This window comes from Condylostylus longicornis, unplaced genomic scaffold (genome assembly GCF_029603195.1).
Source record: "Condylostylus longicornis isolate FDR11 unplaced genomic scaffold, ASM2960319v2 ptg000013l, whole genome shotgun sequence".
NCBI classification, from domain to species: domain Eukaryota; kingdom Metazoa; phylum Arthropoda; class Insecta; order Diptera; family Dolichopodidae; genus Condylostylus; species Condylostylus longicornis.
Window position 1 is genome coordinate 15817499 of NW_026577982.1, and position 20057 is coordinate 15837555.

The following is a 20057-nucleotide window of genomic DNA, read 5'->3' on the forward strand; positions in this document are numbered from 1 at the left end:
TATCTTCATTCAGCGTATCAATGTGCTTACATCGTTGGACTTCATATTAAATTTGTAAAAATAATATAGTAAAAACAAAATTTCTTAAAAATATTCCCCGGTCTAGTAACTGTAAAAAAAAGCAGAACCAAACCGATGAACGCAAACGGCAGACGATTTTCGTGGTTAATCCAAAATAAAAGCGGCAGTCCCATTTAAATATTTGTATTTTATATGAATTCTAACATTTTACTTTTGAAAATCGGTCGTGTTCTATTATCAATTTCAATTGATTTTTGTTGTTATTTTTTAAATATTTTTATACATATTTATAATATTTTTAAAATATTTATAAATATTTTTCATACATAATTTGAAACATTTACCGTTACAAGCTTGAAGGTATTAAAATGAATCTGTTGTAAAATGCTCAACGGATTTTATCTTGGATTAAATCATAGATTTATTTTAATCCAAAATAAAACCAAATATTCACAAAAAAAACAAAAAAGCTATCTAAACCTACCTTCTTCTAATCTTCTTCTTTTAACCTTACATATTTCCAACACTAATATGTTATGTTTTAAGAACGAAAAGGCTGAGAAGTCCGTATGCAAACATCTGCTCGAATAAAAAAATGTATACCACAAAAATGTCAAACGGTTTGGCATTTCTATTGGACATTTCAAACACTCCTCCAAATTTTTTCTAATTAATGTCAAAAATCTAGTTCACTAATAACCTTAGCGTTGCTATTATTTTTATTTTAAGAATTAAATAAATTAGTTCTTAATATTATAGGTGCATATATGAAGTTCTATTAAGGATGGCTGTTTTGTATCGCTTATTTGTACATAACCACAAGCTTACATGTAAATTTACACATTTTAGGAATTTTAGTTTTAGTCGAACTTCAGATGTATTAAATAATCAGTGCGCATATTATTCAGTGATTGTAAGTATAGAATTGTTACTTTTTTCTTATTTAAATCAAAAAAGTATTTAATTCATTAAAAAGTGAAATGTATTACATAATTTTGGTTTTTGATTTTTTAAAGTTTCAACATTATCCTTGTTGCTTAAAATAAACATAACCTATATAAAACGGTATTGCAATAACATTTTGTTTACAATTTTTCAGCCAAATACTGATACAACTACATATTTTCACAAAAGTCTCATAACATGTATTCAAAGGCCTTATGTTCTATCAGCGAAACGATTATTGAGTCACAAAATTGATCCAAAAATAAATGAAAACGAACCAATAAATAATGTTGAAATTTCTAAAGTTGTAAGTTTGGTACTACATATATCAAATTTTACACCTGGAAAACTAATACAAGATTTCACATTTTAGGAACAAATTAATTCATCTTCCAGTAATCAAAATCAACAAAATCAAAAAAATTTCGAACATTTAAATCGTGCTTATGATGTTTTAAGTAAAACATTACCAAATCTATTCATACAACCATTAGATTATTCTATATATAGTCCTAACTTAATTTTTGAAAATAATATCAGAGGAACGCGAACAGTGTAAGTTGTAGTTGTGAATAAAGAAAAAAAAATTAATTAAATTTTTTTTGGTAGAGGTTTATATCATTATATTAAACAAGTTGCATTATTAAGAACTGTAGGACACTTAAAATATGCTTATGTCAAGTTTGAAATTCTTAAAATTACAAAGCATCCTGAGGATCTAACAATAAAAATTAGATGGAGGGTTAGAGGTGTATCTGGATTAAAAGTAAGTAATCATCTGTAGTAACCTTACCAATGGTGCAGTGGTTATTGCACTGGTCCTTTAACTGAAGGGTCTGTGGTTCAAAGAGCCCAGTCAGGTCACTATAAAAATTATTTTCAATATTATATAGCTTTATAGGCATTACATAAAAAAATAAAAAAAATTAATATTAACTAATTTCCATATTTCAATAATATTCAATATTAAAAAAAAATACCAGCAAAATAAAAACAGTAAATATAAATTACCATAAATATCTAATATAAAGAAAAAACTACGGTAGGTTCGTCACCTACCTAGTAAGCCCAATGACGTCAGAAACTGGTTCATGGTTATATACAATAATCATACACCAACCCTATGCTCCTCCTAGGAGCGAAGTAGGATAAAAAAAAAATCATCTGTAGTAAGTAATCGAATTCATATTTCTGAAACATTAAATTTGTAATGTTTTTAAACTTTCTAAAATCTTTTCCGAATCCTCTTTATATAAATTTTGTACAAAAATTTAGTCAATAGGCATTCATACGTATCTTCCTATTTTTATTATAATAAATTATGTGACTATATTATATGTACAACCGAAAGTTTATTCAATATTTAAAAAAAATTTAAATATTCAAGGTGATGTTTCAATTTTGGAAATACAAATTATGGAAAGTGAAAGATATATTTGAAGATCAAGAAGCGTATGTATTATTTTAATTAATTTATTATAAAATTATATTTATTTCTACATTACTCTAATTGTTTTATTTCATAACGTGTGCAGTTGGTATGATGGTTTTTCAATTATGTACTTAGGCGAAGATGGACTTATAGAGAAACATGTTGCAGATAAAGTAAATTTTGTATAATTAAAACTTTCATATTTAACGTTTTTAATCTGATTAAAGGTAATGCCGGATGATGATAAACACTTAGCAGTTAATAGTCCTTTAGAAGCTTCTTCAGTCACCCCAAAATTAGCAATATTTGTAGGACTAACATCTGATTTTACACATTTCGTATCATAGATGATATTATGTGGAAAACAATCGCATTAATTAATAAAAATATTTTGTCAGTGTGGTTATGAACTTGTAATAAATTACAAAAAATGAGCGCTATTTTGTGATCTTTGTTACATGGAAAAATCGTTTACTATAATTGATTTATAATTTATTTGTAAAACAGTTTTTGAAATATTTGTTCCTTTAATAAAATTATAATTCAGATAACAATTTCACAAAAATATATAAATGTTAAAAGTTGTTACCTGTTTTTTAATATTTTTCAATAACACTAATTGAGCTTAATTTTACAAAAATTTTAATGTTCGGACATATTAACAGTATTAACTCGTATAAGCACCAATATTAATTATAAAAATAAATCAAACTAAATTAATCAATCAAATAACACAAAAATAGTAAATTATGTTATAATAATCTGTACAGTAATACTACTGGTAACGTATACATATTTTGGAACAAAAAATATGGTGCGTTAAGTGAAAATACATTATCTATAAACGGTTCAAAAATTTCAAAGCCAGGAAAGTATCTAATATAGTAATACCCAATAAATAATGTTTAGCCACGAACTACATTGTATAAAAACAGCGTAGGGGAAATTACATTATTTAAATAGAAAGTTATGAGAAAATGATCATTTGAGTGAGCGCACTATATCACAGACATCTTTACATTATAGGAGTCTATGACTATATGCGCCGATATATATTCATGATAATAACATAAATTCAATGAAAATTCGATTTATTGAAAATATTCGAGATATTGAAAATATACATATGTATATTATATCAAAAGCTTTTTACAATGTGACGTTTCAAGCTGTAAAGTTCAGTTTTTTGATACTCAGCAAACATTGCGATTCAAAAATTTAACTAGCTATGGAAAATTTGATCTATATAAGTAGTTAAGTATATCTCGCAAAATTTTGTAATGATTGGCTTTAGGTTTGCATTTCTTTTTTAATTTTTTAAAATATGTTTTTTGGTCACACTTTTTTTTAACGCTCATGTTCATACCAAATTCATTGTTCATTTTAGATTGTTCCCTGGTATCGTCTTTTTTCGTAATAATTTTCATGACCTTTCTCTGCAGTGTAAACGGCCAGCGACCTCACGCCCTCTTTAAATATTTAACCTAATTTAAAAATTATGTGAAATAACGCGACGACGTATTTAATGCAGGTTTTTTCTCTCAAAAAAATGAATCAAAGTAATTTTTGGTACCGGGTAAATTTTGGTATCGACTATCGAGGCTTTTGAAAACGTCAATTAAAGTGTAATTAGAAAAATCAGATCATTTTAAATGGAACAAACCAGCAAAAAACATCAGGTGAAAAATCATTGCGACTTCGAATTGCTCAGTTCTAAATGCGAAAGGAAAATTTACTATTTTTTTATTTTCGTGTTCATCCCTACTTCGTTCAAGTTTCGGGAGCGTTTCTTATTATACCTCGAATTTCAAAATAACAAACGTCAAACTGTGATATTCAAAAAATGTAACATAAACTCTTATGACATTTAAGATGACATTTAGAAGCGCATAATATTTTTTTTTTTTTTTTGAGAAAAGATCCAGTCTATATATATTATTTGAATGAAAGTTATCGGTCTCGTAAATATTTCAGAATAATGGAGTTTATATTTGGCAAAAAAACTTAAAAATAGATGATTAATTATATTGTGTTTACGTACAACAATTCAAAAATTAAAATTTTATTAGTAATTGGAAATCAAATTTTATTATTTGAAAAGACAAAAAAAAATATATAGAACGCGATCTAACAATCTGAAAAGTAAGGAAAAATTTTTTTTTATGACGATTAATGGTCATCTGCGAAGCAAAATTTCGACTGTCCCGGCCAAAGGTTGAAACCAAATTTATATTAGTAATCATTGGAATCAAATTTAAAACTTTTGAAATCAATTTTATAACTTGTAGAATTATTGTGCTTCTTATATTATTGCTTTCTTATGTTTTGTTTAGAGTGATCAATTTTGTGATTAAATTTATAATAGTAAAATAAAGTTAAAAAAATATTCTTGTGTTGAAAAGATTTTTAAAGAAACGAAACGAAGAGAATACATACGAAAATTGTCAAGTGCAAAAATATTAAGGATCGTTTTCATAATTGCATAAAAGAAGAAAAATCAACAGAAAACCAAATACTAAGTACATGCATATATCTTATAATATGTAATACATAAATTTAAGATTATTCTAACCGTTATATTTTAATTTTACTACCTTGACAAGATAATATGCATCAGCCAAATACCACATATTAAAAAATCAGTGATTTAGGTGTACGCAAATATAAAATTTTAGTGGAGGCGGCTTCATTGTATTTTATTCTAATACATTATTGGAGATTTATTGTTTATAAATATCTAGGTACCTATCTATCATACTTATATATTCGAAGTGTATCTTGCAAGATCTATGTTTACTATACCGCCGGAGTTTTTAAGTAATCGGTTCATAATTTGGGATTATTCCGAATTATACTTATAAATAGTTTTTGGTAGTATGTATGCACGTGGGTAGGTAGGTACCGACATAAATTTGTTTTTTAAATTGCTGCTTTAATTATCAGTTATTTAGCTTTAGAAAGAAATTTCTATTACTGAGTTAAACATGAGATTTGTGATCAAATAGCAATTATGCAATGAATCAAAATTTTATTTTATTTAAAGAAATTTCTCAATAACTTTCATAAACGATAAGATAAAGTGTGTAATTTCTATAGAATATTAAAAGAAAACGCTTTAACAAGTAAAACTATTATCTACTTTTTCTAAAGCATGTATAATAGTTATGTAAACCCCTACCCACCTATATGGTTACGTTTATTAATGGTTAAAGCGTTATTTTTGTATCAGAATAAGCAAGAGTTATTAACAAAAATGTATAAATGGATTGGCAAATAGGCAAACGAAAATAGAAAATTTGTATGAAAACGAACCTAAATTAATGACGTGTTCTTGCAGAAATTATTTTACACATACGTATATTTCATTTATTTTTTTTTTCTTCGTTTCAATTTTTAAAATTGCAAATTTTGTTTATTTATAAAATATCTATAAATTTTGTACTTTCAAGTATAAGTATTTAATATAGGTTGGTAAAAGTATAAACCTATACATATGTACGTATCTATCTATAAACCTAAATTAATATTTGAACATAGCAATGCAAAAAGTACATATTAATTATAAGTATATTTTTGCATAATACTATCCAATACATATTTGTTAGCACATGTACATAACGTATATAAGTAGCAAGATAGGTGTAGGATCTACTTTATGTTTAATAAATGTAAAATACATGTAAGGCACTTTTACCTATAACACAATCATTCTTAATTAATTATTATAGGTAATTTCAAAAATATTTTTCCAATTTTATAAAAAAAATTCTAAGAATTGACAACAAGTTAAGTGAATTTTTTCACGAACGATAGCTATTATACGGTTACTATAAAATATTTAGTAACAAAATAGGTTGTATAACAAATAGGGGGTAGTTTGTTAGGTACGTAGGCGGCTAATAATAAAATTCTAACTGGCCATATGATATTACATATTAAATTAATCGATTAGGTTAATGCAATAGACAAAGTATGTAATGGTCAGATATTTCAGTGTTATGTCAACTCAGTATATTCAACACCAAAGTAATTATGTATTAAAATAACCATTAGGTTTTAGCGTAGGTAAAAATCTTCTGAGATAAAATCCTCATTCTATATCAACTTAAAAGAACCTTAAGTAGCTAGGAACTTACATCTTTATTTTAATAAACAAATAGTTGTGTTCAAAAGTTTTGCTAAATATTTCATCCAATAAAAAATAATATTAAAATATGTGTATGAAATAATAAATTGTTTTCCTAAATTGCAGTGTTTAAAAAAAATAAGAAAGAAATTCTCAAAATTTCTTAAAAACAATTGAGTATTAAATTAATTAAAAAGCCGGTAACGTGTTTTAATTATAAAAGCCTTAGCTAAAAAACTTATTACTAAAAATAATGAAAACAAAAATGAATAAAAATAATGGAAAAGAAAAGCTTCTCTATAAATATTAATATATTTTTAAATGACAAAAATACGTAAGAAAACCAAAAAGAAAAAAAGGAAACAAATAAGTAGTTAATTTTTACTCTTATTTTACAACAAACATTTTATTTACTTATGTAAATATTTATATGTATGTATATATAGGAAAAATTAATTTTAGTAAAATAAGAAAATATTTATAAAAATAACAATTAAAACATAAATGCTGCACCATGAATCTATATTGGTTATTACTTGTGATATTTGAATTATTTATATTACCTCAAAATTTATTTGTTTGTGGTGGTGGCGGTGCTCTTGAGGAAAGAGCATCTTCTACTATTGGATCAGTAAATTCACAATATCATCCACCACATCAGTACCATCAAAACTATCATCCATCGTATCAACAGCATCAACAACAACAGCAACAGCACCATCATCAACAACAACAACAACATCAAAAGCAACAACAACAACAGCAGCACTCACAAAATTATCCATCATCGGCGCCACAGTCACAATTGCCACCATCGTCAGGAACAGTTAGTAAAAATGCTGCTGGTAGTATTGGAATTGGAGTTGGGGTTAGCGGTAGCATTGGTGGTAATAGTGGAAGTGGTAGTGTTTACACATCTTTATCGTCGAATGCTGTTACCGCTGGTAGCGGACAATTAGATCATCATAAAAATTCATATAATTTATTAAGTGAAGCAATGTCACAAGCTGTTAGTCATGAATTTAGTAAGTTTTACTTTAAAATTGATGAAATTTTAACAATTTTATTTTGTTTTGTTTTATTTATAGCTACTTAAATGAATGAAAAAAAGTACTTGATTTTGTTACGTATTATATCGATATTTTGTTGTTAGGTGTTTTGCTATCCTTATCTATTTCAGCCTAGCTCACTGGTTTACGGAGCTATCATTGAAGAAAAATGTTATGTATTCTTGTCAAAGTTGAATATTCATATTATTTTATGAGAGATCAAAATTTATTTACTTTTTTTTACTTTGATACGAATTGCTTATTGATAAAATCAATAATTTTGAATATATTTTAGATTTATTCCTAACAAACCCTTTAAATACATATACATATATTAAGTATATATAAACGGGTGTAATATAATGTGTTCTATAATAGTGCGTCATAAATATGCACTTATTTATCTAGAAACAAATCAATAAATTAGATAAAAGGGCTTTATTTTATAAGTTAATATAAGTAATTTATTTAATACGTGCAACAATACTTGGTTAATATTTGGGTCAAAATTTAAAAGTTTGCACAAATGAATTTTTTTTTTTCCAAATTATTTTTTTAGAATTTTTTATTAAAATAATTTTTTTATAGTTGCCTAATATATAATGTACAATCTCCTCAAGTGGTCCGGAGGTTTTGTAAATATTTTAGAAATTATAACCAAAAAAGTAAGCTCAGGTTTGAATTTAGTTCAACTACGTTACCGATAAAAATATCTTAAATTTTTCGATCTCTTCAGTGGAAATTATTATTTTCATATTTTACTCTCATTTGTAATTAAAGTTATAAATAAATTTATTCTGTAATATTGAAAAATCATTTTTATAAAAAAATAAATAATAAGTTATTTCAACTGTGTTACTAATTTTAAATTTAAAGTTTTTATTTTTAAAATAAAACTATTTAACAGTTTTTTTCTTGCAGGAATTTTTACATAACTGCTTTAGAAATTAATTTTTTATTCTAAAAATGTCCATAACAAAAAAATTAAGAGCTTAAATTTGAAGAAAAAAGTTTAAAACAATATTTTTTTTTGATTTTTTTTGTGACAAAACAGTAACGCAGTGGAAAATATAGTAACACTGTTGAAAAATTTGATTCAGTCTTCAGTATATTAACAAAAAAAATTAAAACAAAAACAGTAAATTTCATGCTGTTGTTTAATATGCTAAGATATTAACTTTTTTCCTCTCGTTGAAGTTGTATATATTCGGTTAAGTTTTTCATTTGCATTTTTAACAATATACATATTTAAAATATAAATAGATAGTGGCATTTTGTATAATAATCAATAAAATATGTTATCGCCTATTTGTATGTAAAATTATTAAGAATTTATTCACCAAGTTAGAGTAAACTGCCTTAAAAATCAACTTTCTTACCATATCTTCAGTAGTGTTACTTAAATTTAGTAACACAGTTGAACAGTAACGCAGTAGAATATTTTAAAATAAAAAGTATATTAACCTAAAACTACAACATATTTTTGCATTTTAAAGTATACAGTTGGTTAGTTTACTTGGTTTGCTTAATAATATGCCACTTTTTTGAATTTTTGAAAAAAATATTTAAACAAAAACCACGTAACACAGTTGAAAAAAGCGTTTTACATTCACGGCAAAAAAAATTCAAACTATCTCCAGCGATGTGTTTGGAACAACATTCACCACAAGCCCGAACAGACTTATTGCGTATTCTTTAAAACAAATAATGATGCCAAAATATTTAAAAAAATTATTAATTTTAAAAAGTTTTATGATGTAACATAGTTGAAGTAACGCAGTTGAACAATTCTTGTTACACACTTTTTTTCTGTTAAAATGACATTAAAATAAATTAAAACTTAAAAACTAATTTTTGATTTTTATTTAAAAATAATGAAATAATTTTGCAATATAATTTAAAATATATCCTTCTGTGGAGGAAGTTCATGAAAATTTAAATTGAAAATTAAAAATGTGGTCTGTGACAAGTTTCATTTATATGAAAACAGAAAACGCGCTCCGACAATTTTCCAAAATTTTCCAAAAATACTTGCTTTTGCAATCTAAAAATTTTTTTTATTTAAAATTAAAGATTTTATAATTTTTATTTTATTAATTAAAATTTGATTTATTTTCTAAAAAAGTATTTATTTAAGCTTACTTTTTTGTGACGCAAATGTGCTAACTTTTAAATTTTCACCCATTTACTTACCGCTATCTATAATGCAAATTCATTTTTTAATTGGCATGTAATCTTCCGTTTACTAAATATCAACTATTATACACTTTGGAGAAATATTTATCTATTTAGTAATAATGCTATTATAAAATTGTTATGGGGACTCAATATGGAATACAATATAATATATTAAGTAGGTACCTAATTCAAAACGGTTTGTCTTTCGGACTGCTTAAAATTTTAATTGAAGAGATAAGATATACATATTATATTGAATATTCATACTTATTTACAATGTTTATCTTACTTTTATATCGACTTTTTCTTTAAATATTTTTATAATGTCTGACTATTAGTTGCATTATAAAAATGAGATTTGTGATCAAATAGCAATTATGCAATTAATCAAAATTTTATTTTATTTCAAGAAATTTCTCAATAACTTTCATAAGCAATAATAAGTGTGTAATTTCTATAGAATATTAAAAGAAAACGTTTTAACAAGTAAAACTATTATCTACTGTTCATGAATATTCAAAACGCTGGTCACTGAACTAGTTTCCTTTTAACATTATTTAGTCAAATTGTCCTGATTCAATTGTACATTAGCCAAAACAGAATACAAGATTCATTATTTTAAAATTTATATGCAATATTTCTGTTTATATAATAATTCTTTAAATAGTTTTTTAATTTATAATTTGTTCTTCAATCTACAATTGATTGTTGAGTTCTAAATAAGAGAATATTAACATTAAGAAAATATTAACATATTTTCATAAAACATATAAAAATTTCAATATAAACTAGAAAGCTGCCTCAAATTAAAAACCAATTCCATAATTCAAAGTAATATTAAAAATAATATAATTATTAACATGCACTTAGCTATTAAATATTTATAAGTGCATATGCTTAGAACCTAAAATTGTAAATTTCTACAATATTATGATTTCTTGCGTAAGCATACTAAAATCAAAACAGAAAATAATATGTAAAAATTTAACAATGGTTTAAGCTTGTTATTGTCAGAGTTTATTTGAGTTATAAAAAAAAGAATTTTATTTTAATATTTTAATAAGGATCAATTGATGTCAATTGATTTCGTATATTATTTTAGTTATTTAATTGAAAATGTTTTAAAAGTATTGGGGTTAAAATACTTCAATAACATATTATTAAAATTGTAATACATACATACATACTTATGTATAAAATGTAAGATTTTTCTTAGATATCTAAGAAAAAATAAAAATATGTACATATGTATGTACGTAACAACATTTTTACGGATTTAAGCTTGTAATAATGCGCAAAAAGTTAATTAAATATTGGAATACAATATTTTTGAAATTAATCTTTGTTGAAACCTTAGTAGTATTTTGTTAAACCAATAAGTACTGTCTTGTTTGTTTATAAGGAATTAGGATTTAATTTATGGCCTAACTCTATATATGACTTTTTTTCACCAGGTGATAAGAATATGAGAGAGTATGATATATTCGTATATTAAGAAAATATATCATGAAATTCTATTCTTTGAACTGTCGTCAATTTGTCGACATATGTATGTCGTTCAAGTAAGAAGTTGTTGCTTGCAATAAGACACGGGAGTAGAAGAGACTTAAAAAAATATAAATGTTACGTCTACAAGGTAAATATAGTATTTAAACTTTAAAGTGATTTACGCTCATTTACATAATTGAACAATTCTAAATGCTTAATGAATAAAACCAGTTTTCAAAGTGTCTGCCGCCAAGTACTTATAAGTTTCGAAATTTTTTAGTGTCAAACCAAAATAAAGCATAAATAAATAAAGCAATAAATTTTTTACAGATTCTTTTCAAAAAGTCAACTCTGTTCCAATCCAAGTCACATTATTTTCAATTTTATTTAAAATAATGTTCCACTGTAATTTCTTACTCGACAAAACTTTTATTTTTTTCAATATTGAGAAACTGAAAATTTTGCGAAGTAATTAAATATTTCTATTTTCTTGTTATGAAATAAGTCTAAAATGTATTTAACTTTGTGTTTAAAATAATCTTGCGCCGAATTTTTTGTGTTTACCTTGCGTTAATAATTTTGACACAATACCGAGGTAGGTACATAAGTAAGTTTATACTTATCCACAAAGTTAACGTAAATAATACTTATTAAATGATATTATGTTAAGTAATAAGCATTTAAAGTATACTTAAGTAGACAAAAATAGTTGTGGAACTAATGAAATTCTTAACGTATACAAAACTTAACTAATATCATTAAGTAGATATTCTTTCATAGCTATTCTATAACCAATGCTAGTACATACTTATAAAAGTATATTCCGCAAAATTAAATGTTCCCAAAGAGCCAATTACATTGTTTTATATTTAACTTTTATTCTAAAATTTTAAATGAATTAAGCAAATAGCTAAGTGTATGTAAATTAATTTATAATGAATTGTTTTATTATAGTAATGACTTTTAATTGAATTGTTTTCTACATAAAAGTTAGCCTAGCTAGAATTTTTACAATACAAGTAAAAACATTAATTTTAAAATAAATATTTATTTAATTTTGATTATTAAGTATGTATGTATATAAAACACTAAATACAAAAAAAAAAAACAGACAAAAAAGTAAAAAAAAATTAATTGATATTTTTAGATTAAAAAAGAGAAAAAAGAATAATAAGAGTAAAACAAAAATAATAAAAGAAAAAGTGCTTTCAATTCACAAATTCGTAGAATAGCCGTGCAAACACGATAAGATGTAATTCGTAAACGAAACTTACGTATCTGTGTATAAATATAACGTTTTCTTTTCGTTAGGAGATAAGTGGGTTCGAGTTTATGATTACATATACTTGTTCTACCTAAACTTTTATTTATGAGTTGTTACATGAGTCCATCGAACCACAACAATATAAGGAAGTTTAAATTATGTGATCTAACTCTTTTGTGGTGGTTTTTATTACGAAAGTAGTATTCAATAATAGTGGTATTAAAAATTTGAAATTTACGTTCAATCAAAGTTGAAAGTTACGTTCAATTCAAATAATGACAAGCATAAATCAATTTTTTTCTTTTAACGTTCTCTTGTTTCGTATTTCATTTAAACTTTATTTTATTTAAATTAAGCAGTCGATTTTATGTTTTTTTTTATTCTATGTTCCCAAATAACGTCCGTATATGTATATGTATGTAAATGTACGTATCTCATGTATGTATGTATTTTTTAATTTTACGTTGAAAAATTGAACAAACCTTTTGTAAATGATTTGGAAAAACAAATTCATTTTGTTTGAACTCACAAAAAAAAATATGAACGAAGAGAACAATTTTACATAAAAATAAATTTTTTTTTATACAAATATGCCAGTGTATTGATGCAAATTAAAATTCGATTTTCATTTTTACATTAAAAATAATGTAAAAAGAAAAATAAAAATTGAAAAACAAAATCAAAAAGTTGCTGAACTTGAACGTCAAAATGTATTTTTACCTTCAAAAATGTTTGCAACGAAAAAAAAGTTTAAGGAAGTTGAAAGCATACACGAATTTTGTGCTTAATATTTTACATGTGCATATATGTATGTATGGATATAAGTATATATTTATGCAGTCGCATTTGATTATGTGTTAGTCGTTCTATACAAGCATAGATGTTTCGAATACGCATTGCATGTGAAGATTAATTACGCATAACGGAACACAAATTTGTTTGCTCTTAATATTAGGAGTAAAACAAAAAAAAAATTTTATTTTTCTTCTATATTATACATATTAAGGTTTAATTAATTGAGAAATGATAACGCTGGCGGTTCGCTGATTTGTTCTTAAAATTTTTTCTTTTTAAATACATACTATGTGTGTATTTACTTGACAATTCGTCTACTTAATATCAACCACGATAACCTGTCGTAACCTTTACGTTGCCGTTTAGAGTAAAATTGTAGGAAACAAAAAAAAAAAATTCGCTCGGTACTAAAATTGATAAAAATCAAAAATTTCAATAATTTTCTTTTTAAATAATTTTATAAGTGCGTACTATATGTATGTACATATGTATGTCTGTAGTTAAAATATAATTATATTAATTATAATTTGAAGTATGAATTTTTATAACTCTTATTTTGTATTATCAATAGTCATGCTAATATATAAAGCGTATAACAATACTGTGAGATCTGAGAGTATTAGCAACAATATAATTGTAGCTATAATCATAGAGAAAGGTGACAGTGAAAGTAAGATAATTGAGAACCAAAAATTAAAGTTTGGTTGAGATATTTTTAATTAAAAAGTGCTGAATGTACTAGCCATATTTAATTTATTTTTTTTTAATTCGGTACCTCATTATACAGCAGCAATAAATTTTATTCGTTATACTATCAAACTTAAATTATTGTTATTTTCTTTTGAACATGAAAAGCTGTATCTAATATTAGTTTTTTCAATTTGTACTTTTAAAAACTTCCAAGCCTACTAAAGTATAATTTTGGTTTCAATATTTACTAATGTTGACAACACTTTTGTCTACTTACATATTTTTACAAAACGACTGATTTATATTCAAATTATATTACTATCCAGTTAAGCGTACTATTTATTGAAAAATATTAACAAAAACCAAGTTGTAGCGCTAGAGGGTTAAAAAAAAAATTGTTTACATGCCTCAATTTTGATTTTATGTACATATGTATTTAAAACTAAATATTTAATTTTGATTTGAATTGTTTATGTATACAAACAGGAATTGTTTATTGATAAAAGTTGAAAGAAGAAAATACAATAATCAAAGAAGAAAATTGATTTTTGATCTAATCAAGATCGGAAGAACTTCCTAAAATATTAATTAATAAATGAAAAGGAATTTGTACTAATGAACTCTTAAAAATAACACACAACAAATTGCTAAATTTTGAAAAGTTTTGTAAAAAAGAATTGCTTTGAAAGATTCAAATACTTTTCGCAATAGTTTTTTGTTGCTGAGATCAAGTTTTCAATTGTAAAATCTAATATGAATAAAATTTTTGTACCGCCTTTGAAACTATATATATTTTTTCACGCAATTTTACATAGTTACATAAATTAGATTTTTAGATTTTTAATTTTTTGGGTTTTTAAATCATAAGACTTTGAACAGAGATCATCAGACTTAATTATTATGTTTTAAATATCCAAACTTTTAAGTATTTTTGATGATTCAATTTTAAATTTTCACAAAATGATTGAATCAAAAAAAGTTTTTGTGTTTAAATTTGGAAAAAAGACAATTATTAATTTCTTAAAATAAAAACTACACATTTATATAAGCATTTTTTTTTCATTAGGTAATTAATTTAAAATTTCATGAGTGGAAGATGAGCCGTTTTATCATATATAAATACTCAATACATTCAATTTATTTTGTCATTCAAGACGGTCAAAGTCATGCAAAATTCAAATTAGTTACTTATCTTCGAATTAAATCTTATATGAATAAAAATTTTTATTGAAATTGTATTCTACATAACCTTTTTTTTATGTAAAACTTAATTGTTTGAGTTTATTGGTTGATTATAAACACTAATTGTATTGCTCTTGTCAAGTATTTTAGCACCAAGTATGAATTGTATTTTTAATTAAGTAGAAACAATTTTATTTTTGTTGGGATGAACGAATAAATGTAATAATTTATTAATTTTTTTTAGCTGAATCCACTCTCAATAATTACGACAGTTTAACCTCATTTTATACCGCTCGAATATTTTGAAATTTGAAAAATCCTTTCAGTTTTATAATAAAATCGTATAAAATCACTTAATATATTCAGCAAATAAGGCCACTCTAAATAGAAAATCGATTTTTCCTGTTTTCTACCATAATTTTCAATTATTTACTACAAATAAATATTTACTTCCACGCAAGTATCTATAAGTGAGTAAGTACTCAATAATTTATTTATGTTAGTTTTTATGTAAATGCCGAATTCACACACTTTAATTTTGAAAATTCCTGCAATAAACCTTCATTTGAAATGCTCATTTTAAAATGTTTTTTATGTAAGCAATAACAGTCTGAAAAATGAAAATTTTTGGGAAATTATTCAGTAAATAAATTTCAAATGTTTACAAGTGAATGTTTATTTTCTTTATATTACATATGTACTTGTATTGCCAGTTCAGTAAACATAATATTTAGAGCTATGAGTACTTAGCTAGTATATAATATAATTATTTATGGAAAAAATGCATAAAATTACAGGTGTTTGTTAAAAAATAAATTATTTTAAATAATAATTAATACCTAGTTAATAAAAATTAATATTAAAATATGAGTCGCTACATGTGATAATTTATTATTTGTTTAGAAATTAATTTGCTGATTGTAAAATTGAATAATTAGTTTGTTAAAAGAAAAAGAATAATACTAAAATATTAACAAACTTTATATTAAGAAGAAGGTATATATATTAATTGTCAGTCTCTTTCTTTTCGGGTCTTTTTACTCATACATTTGTTAAATATCTTTATAAAATTAAGTATTAAACCTAAGGAATTCTTAGCCCAACAAACTTTTGAGCCACTAAATATGCTGGTCGACATTTGCTTACAAGTGTTTTAAAATTAATATCTGTGTTGCGAAATTAAATTTAAAAAAAAGCTATCAATTGAGATTAACTAACAGAAACACATTTGTATTTTATAAAAATTTTTAAGCTATTTCTAATTTTTAAAATTTTTATTTGATTTAGACCTATAATACTTTTGACATGATATTTATGTTCAATTATGTGAAATAATCATAAATTTTTTATTTATTATTATTATATAAGAATCAAATAAAAAATTAACTGTAAAGAGTACTAATTGTGCTTAATTGTTTGGCGTAGCATAAAGAAATCTATTAAGAGTAAATTTCGAATAAGCTTTATAACAAGAGAATTTTATTGTAGTATTTTAAAAAATTATGAATAAGATATTTAAAGAAAAATGCCAAAGAAATCACAATTAGCTATTTTGTTTGCTATTTAATTATATAAGTACATACATACTTACCAATGGCTGTAAATTTATTTTCTAGTTATTAATGAATGCTTTTGTAATTTTCTAAAGTAAATTAAAATTGCATAAGCACTTGGAAGATTTTCATTATTTTCACAGTTGCATAAAAATGAATGATTTAATTAGAAAAATAAAAATAGTGATTTTTATTAATAAATTTAGATTTATCATAATTATTCATTTCATCGTACTTAAATGTCTCAAAAACGTCCCCGAACACAATGGCTCATGTTAAAAAATGTCAAACGAAATCTCATAAAAGTTTTCGACATCCGTTTGCAATCAGAATTTGCGTATTAAAAATTTTTTGAATGCAATTTCCAATTTTTTAGACGAGTGCACTGTTTTCAGAAGATTGGAATTAGTACAAACTGGTAAAGTGGCAATTTTTAAAATAAATTTTATTGCTTGTATGTAGTCATGTAAATTTTAGTAAAACATTGTTGGCAAAGTTGTTTTTTATTTTGAACAAATTTTTATTTGAAACACTTACAAAACTTGGATCCAGCAATTTAGGTAATAGTATTTTCTGAATAATTTTTTCAGAAATTTATCACGGTCTATTTACGATATCACGGAATCTACAAATAATTTCTAAACAATAATGAAAAAAGCAAAATGTGCTGTAGCATACCATTAGGAGCCCGAAATAAAAAATTATTTTTATATTCTTTTTTTAACATTATTCTTTAGAAAAATTTTTAATACTGTCCATATAAAAATTATTAATTATTATTTTCCTTCTGTAATTTATTTTTAATTTTATTGTGTTACCCAATATAGACTTTTCGTCAAATTTCTCTAAATTAAGTATATATATGAGAATATTTCCTTAATTTAAAACTAAACAGTCATTTCGTCGCCATTTTTATACAATTACATACATATTTTTTTATTTGAAAAAAAAATAGAACTAACGAGCACTAAAATGTTTCCATTAATTTAGAGAAATAAAAATAATAAAACAAATACTTTGACATGAAATAAAACAATTTTTATTATGATTTTTTTTTATTAAACGAATAAATCTTAAAATACTAATGCATTTTAATATTAATACAAAATTGAATATTAAAATAAAATAAAATCTTATGTCAGATCTGTTCTAAGGACACATTTAATTTTTGAACTTGAAACTAAATATATTTATAAACTACATAGCTACATATACGTTTGTATACTATGCCTACGTATGCGTATACATACATACATGACTGACAATGTAATATGCATTTGTAATAACATAATAAAATGCGTGTTTCCACAATAAATTAATGTTTCATTTTATTGCATCTACATACAAAATGAAATAAATGAAATCAGTAATTTTTTAATTGTTATAAATAGTTTTTCCTAAATTTAAAATTTTCCCAAAGAAGTACCGTTCGCTATTGATTTGACAGATTGAAAATAACTTTTTTCAAAAAAAGCGTTCGCTTAAGGCTTAATCGATAATGTCAAATGCCGGTCGACGATCACCAACCACCAATCAACAATTTATCCTTAAAAGAAAAAAGTTGTGCATGTCAACTTTTGTATATTACAATTTTCACTAACAACCTATTGATCTTTCTGCTAACAGCAAATTATTTTTGATTTAAATATTTCGAGAAATAAATTTCATTAAATAAAATTACTTATCCACCTCAAAATATCTCAGTTTGCAAAAAAAAAAAACAAAATTCGAACAGTTGAAATTTTTTTATTATAATAACGTCAAAAATTCTTAACAATATAACAGAATATTGACATTATATTAAGTAGTATTTGTATTTTACATTTTCTATTACAATATAAATGTAGACATCTGTTGATAACATTTAAAATTACAATGCTTTTGTTAACCACGAGATCAGTTCAACGCGTTTTTTATCATTATCGATTCCACTTTTATTGAGACAACTTGAGTTTTGTTCCAAAATTAAAAAACTCGAAAAGAAAGATGAGTTTTTTACATTTTTTGAATTTTAGCGTTCCATTGCTGTTTGATATCTTGTTTATATTTGATCTAATTAGTTTCTACTACCTACTAATATTCTAAACTAGTAAGTATGTATACTAGTTTAGAACATTAGTAAGTAAGAATTTTTGCACATTTTAATTACATTTGTCATTCATCTGTTTTATAATATTATGACAAATGTGAAAACCGAAATATTACGATGGCACGGGGGCGCATTTTTTGTAGGAGTGAAATTAAAATATTTCTTTTAAATTTTAAAAAATTCAGGCGAATTAATTTATTTTTTATCGACAAAATAATTTAAAAATTGTAAAGAAAACACTTACTTAATAAAAACAAAAACATAAAATATTGAAGTGAATTTGAATAGTGCCGAAGAATGATTTTCATTTCGGGATAAATCAATTTGATCGACAATTAAATTTCGCATTCCTTTAAATTTTTATAGTCTCAATTTTGGTTTTTTTTTTCTTTAATAATTTTTATCGGATTTTTAAAGTAAATTTTTATTAATATATGAGTAATAAAAAAGAAATGAAGCTACAGCAAAAAGTAAGTAAATATGATTCTCACACTAAGTAAATAAACAAACAAATTAATTTTTTTCACATACTTAATTAAAATTTTTATTAAGATCAAACAGATTGCTTCATTAATATAAAATAAATTGTGGTTTCCAATTTGATCTTTTTTTTTTTTTTTTCAAAATATTTGCATTTATCAATCATAAAACAGAATGGACAAAAATTTTAAAGAATTTAATAAATATTTGGAAAATTTTTTAATTTTTCTAAAAGTTTAACCAAAACATTAAAGGATTGCATTTGTGAATTATAAAAAAAACTAATCCATCAATTAAAATTAAAATTATAATAAAGGCAAGAATAAATTTAATTGCCTTGTTCAAATGTGGGATACTTGGTGTATTAGTGACCTAAATTGAAAATTTCTGCTCCATCTATTAGTAACATTTTGTATTGTACTGTCAGTAAATGGGACTAGCATCTTTTGACAATTTTTGACCTTAAAGAATTCTGTAGTCGTTTGTTTAATAGACACCAGGGGGAACTTATAACTACTGGCATAGAAGAAAGTAATTATTTTCGCAGAAAGCAATTTCTACACATTATGTGCTTGAATCAATTTTTTCAATTAGTCGTACTAATAAAAAAAATTTGAATCGTTGTGTCAAATGGATTTTCATTTTCAAAATTGATTGCATTGGCCTTCTTTAAGTACCTATGTACGTATACATATAAAAAAATTTTAATAATTCTAACATTACATTTTTTAATGTTACAAAAGCATATGCAAATGTATTTGAAAA

General features: G+C 24.0%; 2 protein-coding genes across 9 annotated transcripts in view; both read left to right on the forward strand.

Annotated features, from left to right (window-relative positions):
• The first annotated feature begins 697 nt into the window (after nucleotides 1-697).
• On the forward strand, nucleotides 698-2990 carry LOC129605539 (uncharacterized protein C6orf136 homolog). Its single transcript, XM_055515365.1, has 7 exons — nucleotides 698-934; nucleotides 1121-1273; nucleotides 1340-1521; nucleotides 1576-1732; nucleotides 2354-2418; nucleotides 2502-2571; nucleotides 2626-2990. Exons 1-7 carry the CDS (start codon nucleotides 806-808, stop codon nucleotides 2743-2745), a joined length of 876 nt encoding a protein of 291 aa, XP_055371340.1. The 5' UTR covers nucleotides 698-805; the 3' UTR covers nucleotides 2746-2990.
• A 1351-nt stretch (nucleotides 2991-4341) lies between these two features.
• The window catches only part of LOC129605619 (stromal interaction molecule homolog), a 66665-nt gene continuing 50949 nt past the window's right edge, over nucleotides 4342-20057 (forward strand). For 6 of the 8 annotated variants that reach the window (XM_055515492.1, XM_055515487.1, XM_055515490.1 and 3 more), the window contains exons 1-2: nucleotides 4342-4917; nucleotides 6651-7549. In XM_055515492.1, coding sequence (XP_055371467.1) covers nucleotides 7039-7549 — 511 coding nt within the window. In that variant the 5' untranslated portion in view covers nucleotides 4342-4917; nucleotides 6651-7038. Of the gene's footprint in view, nucleotides 4942-6650; nucleotides 7550-20057 lie in introns of all 8 variants that reach the window. The other 2 variants (XM_055515488.1, XM_055515489.1) reach the window with 2 other exon arrangements.

Coding starts and splice junctions, on each gene's coding strand:
- LOC129605539 (XM_055515365.1), top strand. CDS start 806: ATGGCTGTTTTGTATCGCTTATTTGTACATAACCACAAGCTTACATGT. Junction 1,274..1,339: donor ATGTTGAAATTTCTAAAGTT/GTAAGTTTGGTA, acceptor TTCACATTTTAG/GAACAAATTAATTCATCTTC. Junction 2,419..2,501: donor ATATTTGAAGATCAAGAAGC/GTATGTATTATT, acceptor TAACGTGTGCAG/TTGGTATGATGGTTTTTCAA.